This window comes from Erinaceus europaeus, chromosome 2 (assembly GCF_950295315.1).
Source record: "Erinaceus europaeus chromosome 2, mEriEur2.1, whole genome shotgun sequence".
Classification (NCBI taxonomy): domain Eukaryota; kingdom Metazoa; phylum Chordata; class Mammalia; order Eulipotyphla; family Erinaceidae; genus Erinaceus; species Erinaceus europaeus.
The window spans coordinates 64,395,935-64,417,915 of NC_080163.1; the positions used below are offsets into that span (position 1 = coordinate 64,395,935).

Consider the following 21,981-nt stretch of genomic DNA (forward strand, 5'->3'; position numbering starts at 1 on the left):
TACAGTGTTAAGCAGGGGGGATTAAACCAATGAAACAGAAGGGGTTTTAGAAGCAGAATTAGAAGCATACCAACATTTTCCCCTTTCTTTTTAACTAATGGCCATAGTTTCAGGAGTGTGGGGTGAACAGAAATCTATATTGTACAGGCATTTCAAAAGACCTGGCACAATATATGGAGGAACAAAATAGGAGAGCAGCAAGAACCAGTGTGATGCCAAGGGGAGGCCTATAAGGGCGTTTCCTGCCTCAAAGGGCAGTACCCAGCAGGCAAAAGGGCATCTCTTGCCTCTGGGGGCATCTATTGCCTCAAAGGGTATTTCCTACCTCTGTGGGCATGACCTATAAGGAGGGGGAGTTTTCTGCCTCTGGGAGCAGGGCCTGCAGGTGAGTAGAATGGCCTATAGAGTCCTAAGGCAGATGGCTGCAAAGTCTATGGACCGCTGCTATCAGTCTTTGAGTAACCCAACAGCATAAAAGGAAACTGCTGTAAAGTTGTGTAAAATGTCCAAGAGGTGTACCATTAAGTCCGATGGAAGTGTCAGTCCAAAGAAGATGACCACGGAAGAAATGCCAGGGGATTTCTGCACTGCGCATCTGTCTTGATGGGGAATGTCAGCTACTGGAATTTCGCTTTTCTGTAGAGAGTGAGCTTTGGAGTCTGTGAATCTGTTTCTTCAGGTCATGCCAGATCACAGATCATTGTTTTCCAGGGGTGCATTGTAGTCATGCCATCTTTTGGGTGATGTCAGAGAACAGGGGTCCAAATGGATTTCCAGGAATTCCATTTGAGTAGATGTTTTTTCATGTGAAGACTTGACAGCTGTAATTCACTTACTTGTCAAACAAAACTTGTAGCAGATTAGAAGGTTATTATAATTGATAACTCCATTATAATTGGAAGTCCTTTCTAGTATGATTTTAAGGTTGTTTAAACAGTTTAAACTCAATAAAATGTGGAAATGTAAACAGAAGAACCATGGTTACAAGCCTCAGGCATGAGAATCATTAACATAATCATTGTACTATCTGCCCCACCCATAACTCATACAGTTTTCAGGATTAAACATTTCAGATTTATGCCAAGACGTAAAAAAAAAAATCAAAGGAGGAAAAAACAATTTTTTGGATTGTTTCTGGATGTCTCTAGAAATCATGGCTGCATCCAGCATTTTTTTTTTAAGTCAATATCATACAAAAATTCAGTCATTCAAATCACTCTCTTACGAAACACAAGTGAAAGCAGACAGCAAACTTAAGATATTCAGAGAGAACAATGAGAGGGAATTGAGAGAAAAGCTGTAGGCAGCTTTTGCTTCTTTCACCTTGAACCAGATTATCCAGATCTCACCATGTAGCATCATGAATCCCCAGAGGGCGTCCTAGTCCAAAAAGCTCCTTGAAATTCCATTTAGGGTGCTTCTGACTGTTCCTGCAGGATTGCAGGCATCTATTTTTAAAAGCGTCTTCCCATCAAAGAAAGAATCAAATCAGGAGGGTAGAATTAACCACGTTTCTCCATTCTTGGGGACTGCCAGGGTACTCAAGAATGCTCTTCAAGTTAGAGTAGTCCTTCTCCATGGGAAACATGTGAGAGGAAATTCAAAAAGTCCAAGGAGAAATTTTTGCGCATCTCCCAAGCTCTACGATCACAGTCATAAGAAACCAAAGTGTGGCGCAGAGCAAAATGTAGTCCTTCTCCTTGGGAAACATGGGAGAGAGCATCCAGAAAGTTCAAGGAGAAATCTCCGTGCATCTTTCAAGGTCTACGATCACAGTCATAAGGAACCAAAGTTCCTGGTCAGGGAACCAAAGTGTGGCCCAGAGCAAAATGTTCCAGAGACAGAGAAACTTTCTTGAAGAAAGAGTAGAAGCTTTGGAAAACCTCTTCATAAGTAGAAAGGCAGGCCATGGCAGCTTTACTTATCTGGTCTTCTTTGGTCTGCTGCATGTATGTGGATCCAAGATTCCTGTCGCTGTTAGGGCGCCATTATGCCAGGCTGGCTAGCTTCGTGGGCAGGAGACAGAAGACCAGGGACTCATGGCTGAGCTGGGAAGCATTATCTCTTTATTCATGTGGAATGCAGCGCAATCTAAGCTAAGCTATCTCTAATCACAATCCTGTCCTTATATATACTTACCAAGTAGGGTGGAAACAGGATGTGACGTATAGAGGGTGGAGTGCAAAAAGACTGGTAGAAATCAGGGTGTTCTTGGAGAGGGGGCAGAGCAAAAAGACATCATGAACCAGTGGGGATTAAACCAATGCCCTGCAGGTAGGGCATGCTTAGTTAACAGTGGTTACGTAAACAGAATACAGTGTTAAGCAGGGGGGATTAAACCAATGAAACAGAAGGGGTTTTAGAAGCAGAATTAGAAGCATACCAGCATGCTACCATTATGTCACCTTCCCAGCCCTGACAGGGACATTGTTAAAAAGGAAAAGTTTCATAAACTAGGGCAAATATATACCTGAAAGCAGTAGTACACTAGAGTTTGCAGTGAGTACCCCCCCAACACTTCATCTCCACCACTCCAACCTTTGAGTCTATGTTTGGTTTGTATGTTAACTCTCTTTTCAGCCACCAGGTTCCAGATGCCATCAGGATGCTGGCCAGGCTTCCCTGGACTGAAGACCCCACCAATGCGTCCTGTATCTCAGCTTCCCCAGAGACTCACCTTCTAGGGAAAGAGAGAGGCAGACTAGGAGTATGGATCGACCAGTCAACACCCATGTTCAGCAGGGAAGCAATTACAGAAGCCAGACCTCCCACCTTCTGCAACCCACACAACATTGGGTCCATTCTCCCAGAGGGATAGAGAATGGGAAAGCTATTGGGGATGGAATGGGATATGGAAATTGGGTGGCGGGAATTGTGTGGAGTTGTACCCCACATCCTATGATTTTGTTAATGTCTCCTTTCTTAAATAAATTTTTAAAAATTAACAAATATTAAAAAAAAGGAAAAGTATAGACTCATGCCTGAGTCAAATATACTCAACTTAATCTTAGCATATTGAACTCAATTATACATTAAAAGGAATTCTAATTCATGACCAAGTGAAATTTACTCTAGGAATACAGAGGTGTTTCCATATATATTCACATCAATTAATACATACACTATAATAGTAAAAGTATTAATAGTAAATGATATAATTATATGGGCACAGAGAAAGCTTCTGACAAGATTCAGTATTCACTTAAAAACTTAATAAAATGGGGCTAAAAGAAACACTCTTCAATAGAGTTCAAATTATATGTAGCAAATCAATAGCTAATATCACACTTGGTGAAACATGGAAATTTTTTCCTATGAAACTGCAAAATAAACAAGGATTTCCACTCTCACCTTTATTACTAATAATTGTTTTAGGTGTTTTATAGACCAGAAGAGGTGAAGCAGGTGTCTTGTCTTTCTCTCCCCCTCTGTTATCCCCTCCACTCTTCATTTCTCTCTGTCCTATTCAACAACAATGACATTAATAACAACAACAAGGGCAACAAAAAGGAATAAATATTTTTTAAAAAGCAGTAAATTACTACTAAAAAATAGATGATATAAATATGACCGTCCATGCTCATAGATTGGTAGTATTAACATTGTTGAAATGACTATCTTACTTATTCCTCAGCTTTACTGCATTCTATTTCAAAATTCCTATTTCATTTTCAAGAGTAGCCACTACCGAAATTTGTGAAGTCATGATAGAGTTCAAATAGTACTCTATATCTTGTGCTAAAAGAAATATATTGGAGTCATCATCAAGACACAAAAATCCCCACGTATATACAATAATGCAAAGGTTTAGCAATCAAAAACAGGGTGGTACTAGACTAAAAACAGATACATGGATCAGCATAATAGACTTGTGATCCTAGAGACAAGTTCTCACAAGCATAACTATTTCTATGGCAAAAGGAATCAAGGGCATAAAAACAGAGAAAGAAAAATCTCATAAGTAGATTTTACTGAGAAAACTCATTTGTTTCACACAATAGAATGAAACTGGATTACTTTGTCACACCATGCAAACATTTAAACTAAAACAGATTAAGAATTTAAATGTAAGAATGGAGAACATAAAATACATTGAAGGAAACACAGGATAAAAGGATCCTATAAACATAGGATATAAACATAGGATAAAAGTGGCTTCAGTGAAGTCTTTGTAAGACTTGAACTTAATGACAAGGGAGGCAAAACAAAAAATAAACAAAGTAGTTGCAACAAATTAAAATGTATCTGCACATTGAATGACACCATCATTAAAATAGACACATTACATTGAATAGGAACATTCATCTGCATACCATTTACCTGACAAAAGGCTGATATGGAAGATATGCAAGGAACTCAAAAGGTAGGACATATATTACCATATGCACAGGTTTAACTTGAGCCCTCAGTTCCCATTTATCTTCTGGGACAAAGCTTCAGAAGCAGTGAAGCAGGCCTAGGGGTCTTTTTCTCTTTCCCTATCACCCCCTCCCAACTAAATTTCTTTCTGCCCTATCAAAAAGAAAGAAAAAAAAATAGAAAAGAAATTTAACCCATAATGTTAGAGGAAATGATTGCCAGGGGTCATCTGGGACCTTCTTTTTTTTTCTTTAACTCTGTAAGGTTTTAAATTCTATGTTAGTTTGTTCACTTTGCATGTTAATTGAGCTCTTAACTCAAGTGTACTACCTTTAAATGATGCAAATAAAAGTTTACTTAAAGTATGTAAAGGATTGTTTTTGGCCATTTCCTCAACTCTGCCTTTTCAAATTGATTCTGCCAGTTCTTTTGTTTTTGTTTTTGTTTGTTGTTTTTAGCCTCAGAGAAGTCAAAGCGAGTGGCTGGAGCCTGGGCATAGATTTACCCTCTGCCTTGTGACCCTCCCTTATTCTCATAGTAGCTGCTTCCTAGGCTCCTAGGTTCGCGCGCCCCTCAGGGGTCTCCTCGAGCCCAACTGCCCCCTCCACACTAGCCAACCGCCTTCATCCTGGCCTGTTTCTAGGACCTCCAGCTATGTGGTGCCTTCTGCTGCTGAGCATGGGACTCGCGGGACTCCAGGCAGAGTACAGTATGTAAAGAAAACCCCCCCTCCTCCTCCTCTCCCCTCTTGGGAATGTCACATGCAGCTTCCTGGGAAAACTGTTCTTGCAGGGGCTCCAGCTCTCAGAGGAAGCTTAGTCCTACCTAACTTGCCAGCCTTCCTAGTCAGAATCTTCCTGGGGTTCCTGCTGGCTCTCTGGTTTTGTCTTGGTTGCTTAAGAAACTTGGGAATGGCATTATAGAAGTGAACACAGCAAGAATGTCCTTCCTACTTTGCATTTTCAACATTCTAGACTAGGTAGCTTGGAAAAAAAAGAGAATTTCTTTAATTTTTTTTTTTAATGTACCTGCCAGACAGTCTTTCGACTCAGGGTTTACCCAAGTGCTAAAGCAATATATCTTCTCTTTAAATGCCTTGAAATTCTAGAAGGAAGTCGGGACTGGGATATTAAAGAAAAGTGAAAATAAGAATTGCTGTACGGAACATTATGACTTTATACGAGGAAATAAGGAACATTATGAATTTATGTGAGGAAATAAGGAACATTATGAACAATATGAGGAAATAAGCGTTACTCTAATAAGACATTTTGTACTTTGCAGATAGTGAAAGACTACGGGTGCAAATCACTGTACCAAAGAAAATTAAGTCGATAACAACTGACGGAGTTGAATCACAAGTAATTAATGTTTTTCAAGACCTAAAAATCTAGAGAATATTTCTGTCATTAGGAAATAACCCAGCTTTATCCCTCCATGCATGCCACCTTGGCTTAGCATTTATGCTCAGTATTTTTCTTAAGTGAAACAGTCCTTTTTAAAATGAGCAAATGAGGATTTTCACAAAAGTGTAGTGCAGTTATACTTATAATCAATCAAAGCTCCAAGTTCCATCTTCTGTATTTGTTTCACTCTTGATTCACCTGAACCATTTATATATTCTCAGTTCATACTGTCAAACTATATTTAAAATAATTATTGATATTAGTCCAGCATTTTTTGTATGTGATAATCATTTAATTGAAAGAAATTTTCTATGCATGTTAACATAATTTTACTTAACATTTCCCTACAATTAAAACAATTATGAGTTATAGAGAAGGTTAACCTTCTTTATAAACCATAATTGTTTTTAATTGTATAGGAGCATTAGATAATTTTCTCTTGAGATCCAAGAAAAAAACAAATGATGTGCATTAATACCTTTTATGCATATATATATATATACATATATATATGTGTGTATTTCTCTTGAAAATAATAGTTCATGCAACTTAATAAGAGAAATCACAAAAGGTGTTGTTGGGTATGATAAATTGTAAAAGAAGAAATAAAACTCTAATAATGCTATATTAGCAACTGAAATGAGTATATCTGAAGTCTAAAATAATCTAGAGAATATTTTAGATTATACAGTCATTTAATCAATTCTCTGAAAACAAGATAAAAATATAAAACCAATTTTGCATTCTGTTCTAATAAGCAAAAACATGAATTGAAATATGTTTTTGCAATGGAGAACATAGATATCTTTTACTAGGAAAAATGTGAAGCCTAAAGCATACAATGTATTGTAATCTTATGTAGAAATACAATTTTTATAGAAAAAAAAATGGAAAACATGTCATTTCTTTACTATTTAGCACCTAGTGGTATTTCTTAATTTTATTACTTGTACCTGAAGAGAGCTGATAGAACAAAACTACTTATAAGTGTTTTTAAAATGAAAAGATAGATTTGTTTATATTTTCTGTGCACTGCAGAAAATATAAACCCATCTAACAAAGATAAGAAAAGCCTCATCATGTAAGTAAAAAAATAAGGAAAGATAAATTGAAAAAAAAACTAAGTATATTGAGAGTAATCAAAACCTTTGAACTGGAATTCCCAATAATATAAAAATATCAAGACTCTTGAATTAATTTGTAGATATTAAGTTGTTCACTTGTTAATCTAAATTTTCTAATATTTGTTATTAGTTTTGCTATAAAATTCAATGTTTTAATTGCAAGTATCATTAAAATAAATGAGTGTTAAGAAGATCCATTTACAGAACCAGTTTTCTTTAGAGTGGTTTTATTTACATTTTAGATAGTTAATATAAATATTTTTCCCCCCTAACATTATTTTCCTTTTTTATCTTATAACTATAATAATCTGCCAGATCTCCTACAACATTGCAATTGATGGGAAAATGTATACTGTGACTCTAATACAAAAGTAGGTGATCTATATTATTTTAACATATCATGTACATTATTCATAAATTATCTATTCTGTATTTGTAAACATCCTAGATGTTATTAATTTGAATCCATAGTCTCTAACTTCATTCTATCATATGGTTTTACAGAGGACAAAGTTGATCTATTTTTATCAGTATGATTTGTTTTTAATTTCCTTTATAGCCAACAATATTTGAAAGAACATGGCAGGTCATGAAGTAGAAGGAACTGTGATACTGAGAAAATGATTTGCATATTTTAGAATATACTAAGGGTTTAGGAAATGGCTGTAATTAATCAAACTCAGTGCCATATCTGATGAATTTTGAAAGAACAAGTACTTCATACTAAGGTGTAAAAAAATATTGGGACATAGCTGGGAGACAGTAAATGAAAGAACATAATTCTTTTTCTTTTTTTTCCTCCAGGATTATTGCTGGGGCTCAGTACCTGCACCACGAATCCACTGCTCCTGGAGGCTATTTTTTCCTCTTTTGTTGCCCTTGTTTTTTTTGTCGTTGTTGTGGTGATGATGTTGTTATTGATGTCGTTGTTGTTGGATAGGACAGAGAGAAATGGAGAGAGAAGGAGAAGACAGAGAGTGGGAGAGAAAGATAGACACCTGCAGACCTGTTTGACCAGTTGTGAAGCGACCCCTTGCAGGTGGGGAGCCGGGTCCTCAAACTACTATCCTGATGCTGGTCCTTGCGTTTTGTGCGATAGGCACTTAACCCACTGCGCTACCGCCTGAGCCCCTACATAAAACTTTCATGCCTAACGTCCCAGCTGTAAAATCTCTGAACTACCATGTTGTAGAGCTGAATATTGCTGTGTATCTTTATTTTTCTCTCCCATGAAAAAAAATTAAGAATAAGTCATAATTTAATAGTCCTGTCTCCAATGATAATATGTTTCTAAATATAATGCGGGGGGGGGGGAGCAAAAAATAGCAGACCTGTATAGTGTGCCTTCTTTGTCATGCATGCAACCCAGGTTACAGCCCATCAACCTCTGTATTTGGATAAAGATTTGATGCTCTGATGTCTTTCTCTTCCTCTTTCTCTCTGTCTCTGCCTCTGTCTGAAAAAAGTGCATGTAATACCTACTGAGGTCAGAGCTATAGGTCTTGTGAGTAGCACTTTACCTCTAAGGTTCAACCAAGTGCAGGTGGTCTTTTCTGGACACTTGGAAGTCTGTCTACCCCTTGCCCTTGTTCTTCCCTAATAATTAGGCTGAGCCTAAATTACCCTGGAGTGGGAGAAAGACTCACCACCTGCTAACGCCCATCTAAACTTTGGGTCTCTGAACTCAGCAGTGTTTCTGGTGCAGCTACATTCTCAGGTTTTGCTACTCTTTTTTACTTTTACGTACAGAAACACTAAACTTTTTAACACTGTTTCAAAGATGGTTATTCTCAGACAGATGCAGTCTGTCTGTGCTTATGAGGAACAGAAACATTCAGGTTCCTGTTGGTTCTTCATCTTCAATGATTTCATCATTAATTTTGGGGCTGAGGAATTACAATAGTTTATGCAACAACTTTTTATGTCTGAGACTAGGTGACCCTAGGTCCAATCTCTGGCACCATACATACACAGGCTATGATGGTTTCATTTATTTTGCAATAGAATTATTTATATCCTTTTTTGATAGCTCTAGTTAAAACTAATACTAGATTAAACAGAGGTCATGTGAGTGAACAATCTACTCTTATTTCTAATGTTAATGAAATTTTTTTTGTTTTCACAATTGGTTATGATAATAGCTATGGATTTGCTGAGCTGGTGGTACTGGGGATTGAACCTGTGACCTCAGAGCCCCAGGCATAAAAGTCTTTTTGCGGGGAGTCAGGCGGTAGTGCAGTGGGTTAAACTCATGTGGCTCAAAACACAAGGACCAGCGTAAGGATCCTGGTTCGAGCCCCAGGCTACCCACCTTCACGGGAGTCGCTTCATAAGAGGTGAAGCATGTCTGCAGGTGTCTTTCTCTCCCCCTCCTCTCTCCATTTCTCTCTGTCCTATTCAACAACAACGACATCAATAATAACTACAACAATCAAACAACAAGGACAACAAAAGGGAATCAATCAATAAATATAAAAATAAATTTTAAAAAGTATTTTTGCATGATCATTGTTATCTCCCTAGCCTGTGGTATATATTATGTTGTTATGATTTGTGTCCCCTTCTGTCTCACATATTTTTTCACTGATTCCAGGAGATTTTATATATATTTTTTAATATCAGATGGAGAGAAACAGAAAGTGTGAGAGAGAAAACAAGAAGGAGATACTTCTCATAACAAAGCCACCATAGTATAAGGCATGATTCTTCCATATGGTGTTTGCATGGCAAAGTGTATAATTTACCAGATAAGCTATTTCCCAGATTATGAATTACTTTTTAATGTGGCATCAGAAGTTGATCCCTGGGTTTCATGTACCACTGAGACATCTGCCCAGCCTAGATATCTTTTTATGAGAGAGAGCAGAAAGTACTGCTACACTGTTCAGAAAGTTATGCTCACTTTGTTGGATTCTTATAGTGATGTGCATCAAAACCAAGGCTGCATATGTGCAAGATGGAAGTTCTCCCTCTGAACTATGTCTATTTTCCATTTCAATTTTTTTTTTTTTTTAGTATTTCTTAATATAAGGATAGAAAGAAATCAAGTGGGAAGGGGAAGCAGAAAAGGAGAGAGACAGAGATATCAGCAGCACTGCTTTGTTGCTAGTGAAGCCTTCCCTGCAGATGGGCCCCTGGGGTTTAAACCCAGGACCATGTGCATAATAATGTGTATATGAGGTATGCCAACAATCAAGCCTCTTTCATCTTTTTTAAGTTTTAGCAGTTGGTTAGTCTTCATGTGTTTGAGATGTTTCCACTTTTATTTACTTATTTTTTATTGTATTATTATTATATATATATTTTTTTACCAGAACACTGCTCAGCTTTGGTTTATGGTGGTGCTAGGGAGTGAACCTGGAACTATTGGTGCCTCAGGCATGAAAGGTTTTTTGCATAACATTCTGCTATCTCCCCAGTCCTCCAGTTTTATTTTGTTGCTTTCTTATTTTATATCATGATAGGAACAACAACAACAACAAAAAAAAACACCTTGATATGATCTGAAATTTTGTGAATCTCTTGACATGTTTTTCACTCCTATATACCCCAGTTGTATTTAGAAAAAATATATAATTTCATCTCTTTCAAAGTAGTTTTGAGAAGGTTTATTAAGACTTTCTGAGCTAGTCTGTAAAGCTATTATCTATGTGTTCTCTTTCTCACTTCTTTAAATAGTAAGTGGACAAAAAAGAAAAAATGCCTGTAGTCTGGGTTTATTATTGTCAGTACCATGCACTGTGTTCTAGTAATTCAAACAGTTAACTAAATTAACATTTAGTTCAATTGACTTTGTAATTTGGCACCCTAGCATTTGTTTTATATATATATTCCTTTTTTGCACATTAAAGTTTTAGCCATTATATATAAAATGCCTACTCCTATCTTTTAGTATCTTTTTCCTTTTGAGAATCTATTTTATTGCCAAGTCATAAGGTAGGAGCATTAGTAGCCTTCTGAGAGTTCTCCAGACTGTACTATATAGGTACTGGACAAATTTACATTCCCACCAGCAATGCAGGATGAATACTTTACCCCTGAAACCTCTCCAGCAGTTGTTGTTACTATCCTTTCTTATGTATGATATACAGAGTTGAAGTGATATTTCATTATTGTCTTTATTTGTATTTTTCTGACAACAACTCAGGGCATTTTCTTTTATATGTATATTGGCCCTTCGAATTTTTTCTTTGGTGAATAGTCCGTTCATATCCTTTTTTAACATGGGGTCATTTATTTTTTGTTGGTTAGTTTGGTGAGCTTTTTATATATTTTGATTAGCCTTTTGTCTAATGTACAGCATGTAAGCATCTTCTCCCATTCTGTAATGAGTATCTTTGTGTAGTAGTTTCTTTTGCTATACAGAAGATTTTCAATTTGATGTAGTCCCATTGGTTAATTTTTTGTGTTTTTTTTTTCTTCCTTGCAATTAGACTTGAGTCATTGAGGATGCCTATAAAACATAGATGGAAAAGAATTCTACAAATATTTTCCCCTAAATATTTGGTAGATGTCTAATGACCAAATTCTTGATCCATTTAGAGTTTACTTTTGTGTGTGGTGAAATGTAGTTTTTTTTTTCTTTTCATCTTTCTACATGTTCCAACTAAACTTTCCCAACACCATTTGTTGAAAAGAATCTACTTTATTCATTTAATCAGACAATTTGCAAATATTAGATGTCCAGGGGTATGTGGTCAGTCTCTCTATTTTTGTTCTACTGTAAGACAGTTTTGATTTTGATGTTCCTATAATATAATTTGAGATTTGGGAACACTATGCCTCCAGTTCTGGACTTTTTTTCTTTTTTAAAGATTGGTTAGCAATCTATATATTTTCTGGTTCCAGATAAATGTGTGTAGCTTTTGTTATATTTTCTTTAAAAAAAATGGATGGGAGCTTGATAAGGATTCTATTAAATTTGTATTAGGCTCTGGATAGAATAGTCATTTTCATTATGTTAATTTAATTCTTCCAATCCATAAACATGTGATGTCCTTTTACTTCTGTGTATCTTTTTCTGTTTCCTTGCATATTGTCTCATAATTTTTGGTATACAAGTCATTCACATATTTCATTAGGTTTACTAGTAGATTTTTTATCGCTTTTTCTGCTATAGTGACTGTGACTGTTTTCTGTAATTTTTCCATTTCCTCCAGGTCATCTTGCTTAGTGGCATATAGTTGTTCATAGAAGCCTCACATGATACTTTGGGTTTCTTTGGTATCTGTTGTAATATCTCCTCTTTTATTTATGACCCAATTGTTTGATTCTTCTCTATTTTTATGTGAATATATCTGGCCAAGGGTTTGTCAATTTTATTTATCCTTTTGAGAAAGCAGTGCTTAACTTCATTGATCTTTTGTATGGTTCTTTGATTTTTTTGATGTTATTTATTTCTACCCTAATATTAATTATTTTCACTTATGTTTGTTTTAAGGTCCCTTTGTTCTTCTATGTCCTTAAATTGTGTATTCAGGTTGCATATTGAGTTTATTCTTGCTTCCTAATGTGTGCCTTTACAGCTATGAATTTCCCTCTTAGTACTGCCTTAACTGTCCCAAATATTTTGATAGCTCATTTTCATTTATTTCTACGAACATTAATTTCTTCCCTAATTTTATCCCTGACACATCATTTGATAAGCAGTACACTATTCAGTTTCCATATTTTGTGACTTTTACTAATTTTCAGTTGTTAAGTGTTAGTTTATTTCCACTGTAGTCTGAGAATATGCTTGGGATGATTTATTTATTTATTTTAATTTTTTTATTTCTAAAAAGGAAACATTAACAAAAAAAGAGGATAAGAGGGGTACAACTCCACAAAATTCCCACCACCAGATCTCCATATCCTATCCCCTCCCCTGATAACATTCCTATTCTTTATCCCTCTGGGAATATGGACCAAAGGTCATTGTGGAATGCAGAAGGTGGAAGGTCTGGCTTCTGTAATTGCTTCCTGGCTGAACATGGGTGCTGACTGGTCAATCCATACTCCCAGCCTGCCTCTCTTTCCTTAATAGGGAGGGGCTCTGGGGAAGCGGAGCTCCAGGACATATTGGTGGGGTCGTCTGTCTAGGGAAGTCTGGTTGGTAGGTATCATGCTAGCATCTGGAACCTGGTGGCTAAAAGTGAGTTCACATACAAAGCCAAACATATTGTTGAACAATCATGGGCCTAAAGGTGGGACTAGTACAGATGAAGAGTTGGGGGATCCTCCATTTTGTAGTAGGCATATTTTAGTTATGTTCCAAAGGATCTGTGGCTATACTAGCTCCCCCACCCCCACCCCACCCCAGAGCCTGAAATCTGATATGCCAGTGGATCCAAGTTATTGTCTGGGGAGATGGAAAAGGACTAGAAAGCTGGATCAGGGAAGAGAGTAGCTCCCTAATATGAGAAATGGGTATGAACATTGTTGACTGTAAACCCCATCAATTTGATTTGGTCTGGGGCCCATACTCAGTTTAGGAGCCTATGTGACCTCTGCATCCTTGTAGATCTGAGTTCACATTCTGTAGTAATGAGTAGGACCTATCCAAGCTGCCCAATACCAAGCCGCCTTCCTCAAGCATAGCATAGAGTATCTTGTGCATCCTCCCTTTGGAGAATGGAACATTCTCTACCATTGTTGATCCAAGTTGAGGGCATGGTCCTATAGGGGCCCACAAAGGGGTCTATTTTGTTGTTCCTGATAGAGATGACAGGTAACAATAAAAACTGCAACAAAGGTGGGCGCAAGGAATAACATCATTGCAAGACTGGCCAGCTCCTCATGGGGCGCGAGCGCTTCCACACTATGATCATCATCTCTGGCATTATGCTATTCCACTGCAGAATACTGTGCCCCAGTATGGTTCCGTAGCCCCCATGTCCACTTGGTCGATTCCAAATTATATTCCTCCATGAGGATAATTTCTGGAACCATCCGTTCCACCCCAGTTCCATGGCTGCCAGTTCTTAGCAACATCGCCCCGCCAGATATTCGTCGGGATGCGACATCATCTAAGTTCATTTCCCATGTCTACACTAGACCGGACCTGCCAATATACACGGATATCTTTGCCCACCCTGTCCAACGCTTGACATCTCGTCACCCAATCTGGTCCCCTACGCCTACACTGAACTTCTCTGTTCCAGTCTCTTGGAAACAGAGTTGGCAGTCAGCTGAGGTAAAGAACAAACACCTCATCACAGACCCCTGCAAGCGTCAACCCGGCTTTGACCTAGCACGTTATGATTGGGCCCTTCTCAATCGCTGTCGAACAGGCCATGGCCAGTGCGCCAGTATGTTCCATCGATGGGGAGCCAGAGATGACCCGAACTGCCCCTGCAGCTACAGACAGACTATGACCCACATAGTCAACGACTGCCACCTGTCCAGATTCAAAGGAGGTCTCGAAACTTTACATCAGGCTCAACCTGATGCTGTTGACTGGCTACGGAAGAAGGGCAAAAGCTAGAAGAAGAATGGAGAGAGGGATTTATTTGAGTTCTAAACTTATCATGTCTGTTTGGGAACCTCAGGACTCCCAGACTAGGGCCCCAGCTGATGGGGTGGCCTGATAATGACTAAAGAGTCATCATTAAAGTATGCCAGTCTCTTGCCCTTATTCAGCTTTTGCAGTCCTTTGTTTGCTAAGGTTAGCTTTGGAGTGAGTGAGGGAACTGTAACAGGAAGTAGGTGAGGAGGGTATCTAAGTCTAATTAGATACTATTGCATTAGGAATTTTATACTGACTCACTGCAGACTATAGTGTACTTTTGCTTTCAGGTATATATATTTTGTCCTAATTTATGGATACATGTGAACAAATGCTTTATCTCATGGGACCTGGTCTATATATAAGTTTTGGGACTTTGTTAGGAAGTGAACGCCTGGAATGGAATTAGAGAATACTATGAAAGGAAAGTCTCACCCGAATAATGAAGCTGAAGGGTTGACATTCCATGCCTGAAGTCTCTGGGCACAGTCTGAAGGGAAACATGATCATTGCATTGATTAGGCTGGGATCAGTCGATGCAATATTATTTGGTATGAATTGAGAGAAGCATGCAGGAAAGTGAACTCCACCCTAGAAGTTCCAGGACTGGAGGAAATATAGGCTCTATAAAGGAAATGTGAGGTTCCTGCCATCTTAGGGTAAAGAAGAAAATAGATAAGTTATTGGTATAATCACATTGTTTGGCAATTGGGTTAACTTTGAAAAATCCCTTTGTTAGGATTTACTGTATAATATACAACATCACTGTAATTTATGTCCTTTGATATTATTTGTATGTAGCTGTGCCACCGGTTGCTTCTGTTCTCCCTGGTCTAGGATTATGAGAGAGTCAGCATATCAAAGACTCAGTCTATGTATTAAAAAGACTCAGTCTGTGCTTTCAAAATTTTGAGACATACAATCAATTTTCCCCTCTCATATTAGTGATTTATATGACTATAAATTAATAGGAGTGTACATAAACACCATTCCTACCACCAAAAGACTGTGTCTCATCCCACTCACCCCCACCCCACCCCACCACTCCAAGAAGCTAAATATCCACCCTCATTCCAGGGTTTTACTTTGGTGCCCTACTCCATATTTAGTCAAACCCTGCTTTAAGTTTCCCTTTCTGTTCTTCTTTCTCAACTTGTGTTTATGAGTGGGATCATCGCATACACATCTTTATCTTTCTGACTTAGCTCACTTAATATAATTCTTTCTAGCTCCATCCAAAATGGGTCAGAGAAGATGGTTTGATTGTTCTTAATAGCTGCATAGTATTCCACTGTATATATATACTACAGCTTTCTCGGCCACTCATCTGTTTTTGGGCACCTGGGTTGCTTCCAGGTTTTAACTATTGCAAATTGAGCTGCTATGAACATAGGTGTACACATATCTTTTTGGTTGGGTGTTATGGAGTCCTTGGAGTATATCCCCAGGAGAGGAATTACTGGGTCATATGGAAGGTCCACATCTAGCCTTGTGAGAGTTCTCCAGTCTGGTCTTCCTAGAGGCTGGACCAATTTGCATTCCCACCAGCAGTGCAGAAGGGTCCCTCTCCCCACAGTCTCTCCAGTATTTGTTGCTGCTGTCCTTTTTTATGTATGCTGTTCTCACAGGGGTGAGGTGGTATCTCAATGTTGTCTTTATTTGCATTTCTCTGACAATCAGTGACCTGGAGCAGTTTTTCATGTGTGTGTTAGCCTTTTGGATCTCCTCTGTAGTGAATGTTCTGTTCATATCCTCTGTTAAGAATTGTTAAGTCCTCTAGCTTCTCTGATCCTCTGAGCATTATGTAATAGCCAACCCTTTCTTTTATTACCATCTATTTTAAAGTCAAATGTGCCAGGTATGAGAATAGCTGTTTCTGCCCTCTTCTGTGGTCCACTAGCATGTATGATAGTTTTCCATCCTTTCATTTTGAGTCTGTGTTTGTCCTGTTAAGTTCAGTGGGATTCTTCTAGGTAACATTTAGTTGGGTTGTATTTTCTCATCCATCTTCCTACTCTGTGCCTTTTAATGGATGAATTCAGATCATTCAAATTTATTGATATTATATAACATATTTCAATGCCACTATCATAAATTTTCCCTAAGCTTTCTGATATATGGCATTTATTAGCTGATGTTATCATTTATAGGAGCTTTTTAAGAAATTCTTACAGAGGTGATTTGGTGATACTTGATTCCTTCAACTTTTGCTTGTCTGGAAAGTTTTTTATGCCACCAAAATAGCATTACTAAAGATAAACTAATTCTTTCTTTTTTAAAGACAATCATTTTTTATATTTATTTATTTATTATTTATTTTCCCTTTTGTTGCCCTTGTTTTTTATTGTTGTAGTTATGATTGCTGTTGTCATCATTGTTGGGTAGGACAGAGAGAAATGGAGAGAGGAGGGGAAGGCAGAGAGGGGGAGAGAAAGAAAGACACTTACAGACCTGCTTCACCGCTTGTGAAGCGACTCCCCTGCAGGTGGGTAGCCAGGGGCTCGAATCAGGATACTTATGCTGGTCCTTGTGCTTCGCGCCATGTGCTCTTAACCCACTGTGCTACCGTCCAACTCCTGAGATACTAATTCTTAACATATGTGCAAGCCTCACTAGAGACTGCAGGTATGTGATCTGGAAGGTACATGTTCAGCCTTCTCCACCTGAACTAATCTTTCCTCTGAGCTTTCCCAGCCTCATCCTATTAGCATTACCCCTTAGTCTCATATTTCTCACAAGTGTGTATGCATGAGCAGAAAAATCTGTAAGTTGTGGATTTGTACTGTGAAGGTACTGCAATTCAATAGTAGCCATGAATAAATGTAAGTTCCCTAAGTGTTTTTCAAGTTTATGTATATCACAGATCTGACTAGAGTTCTAGTACTGCGGGCATATGTAATCCTATTGATGACTTCAGATAGGACTTGAGTTTTGACACTATGTCTTTAATAAAGAAAAATGTTTTCTTATGTTCATTATCAAATATTTACTTCTATTCACTCTTTCTGGAATAAACTCTAGGATTACTTAGATTGATTTTTAGGGACAGAATCTGTACAATTCATGAACCCAAAATGTTCAAGATTTTCATTCCAGTCCTATATGATGGTGAAAATGTCTTGTTCTTAGACTTCCCAGCAGACTTGGATGTTAGACCAGAAACCATCATATACTTAGAAGAAAATATTGACAGAACTCTTTTCTGCATAAATTTTAAAGACATCTTCAATGAAACAAATCCAATTACAAAGAAGACTAAAGCAAGCATAAACCTATGGAGCTACATCAAATTAAAAAGTTTCTGCACAGCAAAAGAAACCACTACCCAAACCAAGAGACCCCCACACAGAATGGGAGAAAATCTACATGCCATACATCAGACAAGAGGCTAATAACCAAAATATATAAAGAGCTTGCAAACCTCAACAAGACAACAAATAACCTCATCCAAAAATGGGGGGAGGACATGGACAGAATATTCACCACAGAAGAGATCCAAAAGGCCGAGAAACACATGAAAAAATGCTCCAAGTCACTGTCAGAGAAATGCAAATCAAGACAACAATGAGATACCACTTCACTCCTGTGAGAATGTCGTACATCAGAAAAGGTAGCAGCAGCAAATGCTGGAGAGGTTGCGGGGTCAAAGGAACTCTCCTGCACTGCGGGTGGGAATGTATATTGGTCCAACCTCTGTGGAGAAGAGTCTGGAGAACTCTCAGAAGGCTAGAAATGGACCTACCCTATGATCCTGCAATTTCTCTCCTGGAGATATATCCTAAGGAACCCAACACATCCATCCAAAAAGATTTGTGTATACCTATGTTCTTAGCAGCACAATTTGTAAAGCCAAAACCCAGGTGTCCAACAACAGATGAGTGGCTGAGAAAGCTGTGGTATATATATACAGTGGAATACTACTCAGCTATAAAAAATGGTGACCTTACCGTTTTCAGCCAAGCTTGGATGGACCTTGAAAAATTCATGTTAAGTTAAATAAGTCAGAAACAGAAGGATGAATATGGGATGACCTCACTCTCAGGCAGAAATTGAAAAACAAGATCAGAAGAGAAAACACAAGTAGAACCTGAACTGGAACTGGCGTATTGCACCAAAGTAAAAGACTCTGGTGTGGGTTGGGGGAGCGAGGAGAGAATTTAGGTCCAAGAAGGATGACTGAGGACCTAGTCGGGGTTATATTGTTATATGGAAAACTGGGAAATGTTATGCATGTACAAAATATTGTTATTTACTGTCGAATGTAAAACATTAATTCCCCAATAAAAAAAAAAAGTGTAATGACCCATGTTGGAGTCCCCAGCTCCCCACCTGTAGTGAGGTCCCTTCACTAGCTGTGAATCAAGTCTTCAAGTATCTGTCTTTCTCCCTCTCTGTCATCCCCTACTCTCTCAATTTCCCTCTGTCTTGTCCATAAACAGCAGCAACAATAACAACGAAGGGAAAAAATGTCCACCAGGAGCAGTGGATTGGTATTGCAAGCACCGAGCCCCAGCATTAACCCCGGAAGCAAATAAATAAATGAATGAATACATTTTAAAAATAAATATTTTCTTCATTATAATGTTGATGGAACAGATTTTCTACTTAGTATTTCTTATCTTTATTTTACAGAAACTTTTTACCTCACAACTTTAAAGTTTATAGTTATAATGGCTCAAGAAGTATGAAACCTCATGAACAGCAACTTCAGGTATGATACTGCTGTCTCTTATGCCTCTTAGCATGCATCTCTAGGAATACTCAGTTAAGTTTGAAATGAAAGCATTTTTTGTAATGTAGTTTTAAGCAAGATATACTAGATGTGCTGAGTTTCTTCAAATTTTGTGCAACAAAGATGTGTGATTCATCTATGGAATCATCTATGCAAACAGAGAGGATGTATGCTATCAAACAGTGAATATAAATGTATGTATAAATATATGTGTATGTGTGTAACATGTATACACTTGAGGGAATGAGAAGTGAGACTGGATGGGAAAGACAAAAAGACAATAACCAAGGCCACAACAACCCACCCCTGAGTCTTAAAATATTCCGTCACACTTAACTCAGTAACTGTCAGAAGGCAACCGTGAAGAGATAAGTTATAGTTATAGTGCTACAGTGATTTGCTTATAAATTGAATGTGAAGTTTGTTTACATGTGTAGTGAATGTATGGTATCATGTAGAGAAATCATGCTACTCAAAACTTCATGCTTATATCCAACACAGGAAATTTCAAGGAAGTTTATTAAATTGAGTACATTTATTTTCCTGAAATTAAGATGATTTTCATGCCTAAAAGCCACCCAAACTTAGCAAATTAACACTTTTACATAAAAGAACACATAAACCATCTAAACAGATAGAATTTGTTTTCAGTATCTTTAACTTACAAATACAACTGTTCAGGTAATTGTGATCTAAGACAAAGATATTTTTCATTATTTAAAAGATAATATAGGAAGTCGGGCTGTAGCGCAGCGGGTTAAGCGCAGGTGGCGCAAAGCACAAGGACCGGCATAAGGATCCCGGTTCGAACCCCGGCTCCCCACCTGCAGGGGAGTCGCTTCACAGGCAGTGAAGCAGGTCTACAGGTGTCTGTCTTTCTCTCCTCCTCTCTGTCTTCCCCTCCTCTCTCCATTTCTCTCTGTCCTATCCAACAACGACAACAACAATAATAACTACAACAATAAAACAACAAGGGCAACAAAAAGGGAATAAATAAATAAATATTTTTTAAAAAGATAATATAACAGTTCAAATGAGTTGAAAAAACATATTTCAAGTTACATGAGATGCAAACTGATAGAAATAAATTATTATTATTGATTATATTTAGTTATTACTCTCTAACTGATTTATGAATGGAAGGAAACTCAGCAAGTAAATTGAGTTGAGCAAAATTAGTAACCCATTTGCTCAAATCAATAAGTATTTATAGAACATTACACACAACTGTCCAAAGAGACACATTTTAAAGAGGTGAATAAAACGTTGAACAATATATAAAAAATAAAATCAGTGCAAGAGATAGAAAAGGGAAAAATAATTTGTGTACTGTTTTCTCTAAGAAGTGTCTATCACCTATTTTTATAGGGCTGCATTTCCATATTGTCCATGTAAATCTCTTTTTAGAAGTCTGACATCAATATATCCTCCCATTTTAGAGTTTCTTCTATTTTTTTGTTTGTTTGTTTGCTTTTTTGTTTCTGTTTCTATGTGGTAGGTTCATTGTGTGAAAAAGTTTTTAGCTTCATGCAATTCATTTGTATTTTTTAACAAACAAATGAACTATTCATTTATTTAGTTTTACCAGAGCACTGTTCAGTTCTGGTTTACAGTAGCCCTAAGGATTGATCCTGGGATCTTTGCTATCTCAGGCATGAAAATAACATAAACATTGTGCTATCTCCCCAGACCTAGTCCTGCTTGTTTATTCTTGCTTTTGCTTTTGTTTTGTTTTCCAGTGGATTTTCCAAATGCATCTCTGATAAAAGCTCAGGAGAGTATTACCTGTATTACCTCTATGTTTTTTTTGGGGGGGGGGCAGGGGGAGGAGATTTGGGGAATATTCTTTTTCTTTTCTTCTTTTTTCTGTAAACTCTTATTTTTATGTGTGTTTTTTTTCTCATCCTTTGTTTACTGACTGATGATTTCACTTGTATAGAAATATGAATCTATCTTTCTACTCTCTGTAGTATTTCTGGTGAGAAGTCTCATGTAAGTCTGACAGACACGGCTATGGAAGGTACTTTCTAGCAAACTTCAATATTCTTTTTCTTATTAATAATATGTTTTGTATTAAATATTTAGGAACTTTTTTTTTTTTTTAACCAGAGCACTGCTCAGCTCTGGCTTATGGTGGTACTGAGGACTGAACCTGGGACTTTGGAGCCTCAAGCATGAGAGCCTCTTTGCATAACCATTATGCTATCTAACCCTTTGCCCAGGAACTTTTTTATTTCTGGATTTTCTGGTTCTAACATTTATTGTTAACTGTTGCACTGCTCAGCTCTGGCTTATAGTGGTGCCAGAAATTGAATATGTAACTTCTGTTTTCTCAGGTTAAAAGTGTGTTCTATCATGGCTGGGTCGTGCTACTCAAGGACCCGAGTTCAACTTCTCCTTCCCTACTTGCAGGGAAAAAGCTTCACAAGTGGTGAAACAGTGCTGCATGTCTCTCTCTCTCTCTCTCTCTGTGTCTCTCTCTCTCTTTCTCTCCACCATGGTTATTGCTGTTGCTTTTCACCACAACTCCTGGAGGCCATTTTTTTCTTTTTTCTATTTTTTTTTTTAATTAGATAGGTTAGGAATTGAGAGGAAGGGGGGGATGGAGACAAAGACAGAGAGAGAGGGAGAGAGAGAGAGTTACCTGCAGACGTACTTCACCAATCATGGAGTATCTTCTTTATGGGTAGGGAGCAGGGACTGGAACCTGGGTTCTTGAACTCTATAACATGTTTACTTAAACCATGTGCACCACCTCCCAGCCCCAGATTCTCTGTTTCTCCCTCTATTTCTGTTCCCCCCAACTCAATTTCTCTCTGTTCTATCAAATAAAACAAAGTTAGAGAAGAAAAAAGAAAAAAGCCTGGTCTCTTT

At 37.6% G+C, this 21,981-nt stretch overlaps 1 protein-coding gene across 7 annotated transcripts in view; it reads left to right on the forward strand.

The window, feature by feature from the left end:
• The first annotated feature begins 4,974 nt into the window (after positions 1 to 4,974).
• LOC103107907 (disintegrin and metalloproteinase domain-containing protein 2-like) overlaps positions 4,975 to 21,981 on the forward strand; it is a 152,928-nt gene continuing 135,921 nt past the window's right edge. For 5 of the 7 annotated variants that reach the window (XM_060182170.1, XM_060182162.1, XM_060182153.1 and 2 more), the window contains exons 1-4: positions 4,975 to 5,068; positions 5,644 to 5,720; positions 7,205 to 7,260; positions 19,008 to 19,086. In XM_060182170.1, the coding sequence (XP_060038153.1) occupies positions 5,014 to 5,068; positions 5,644 to 5,720; positions 7,205 to 7,260; positions 19,008 to 19,086 (267 nt within the window). In that variant the 5' untranslated portion in view covers positions 4,975 to 5,013. The remainder of the gene's footprint in view (positions 5,069 to 5,643; positions 5,721 to 7,204; positions 7,261 to 19,007; positions 19,087 to 21,981) is intronic. The other 2 variants (XM_060182202.1, XM_060182200.1) reach the window with 2 other exon arrangements.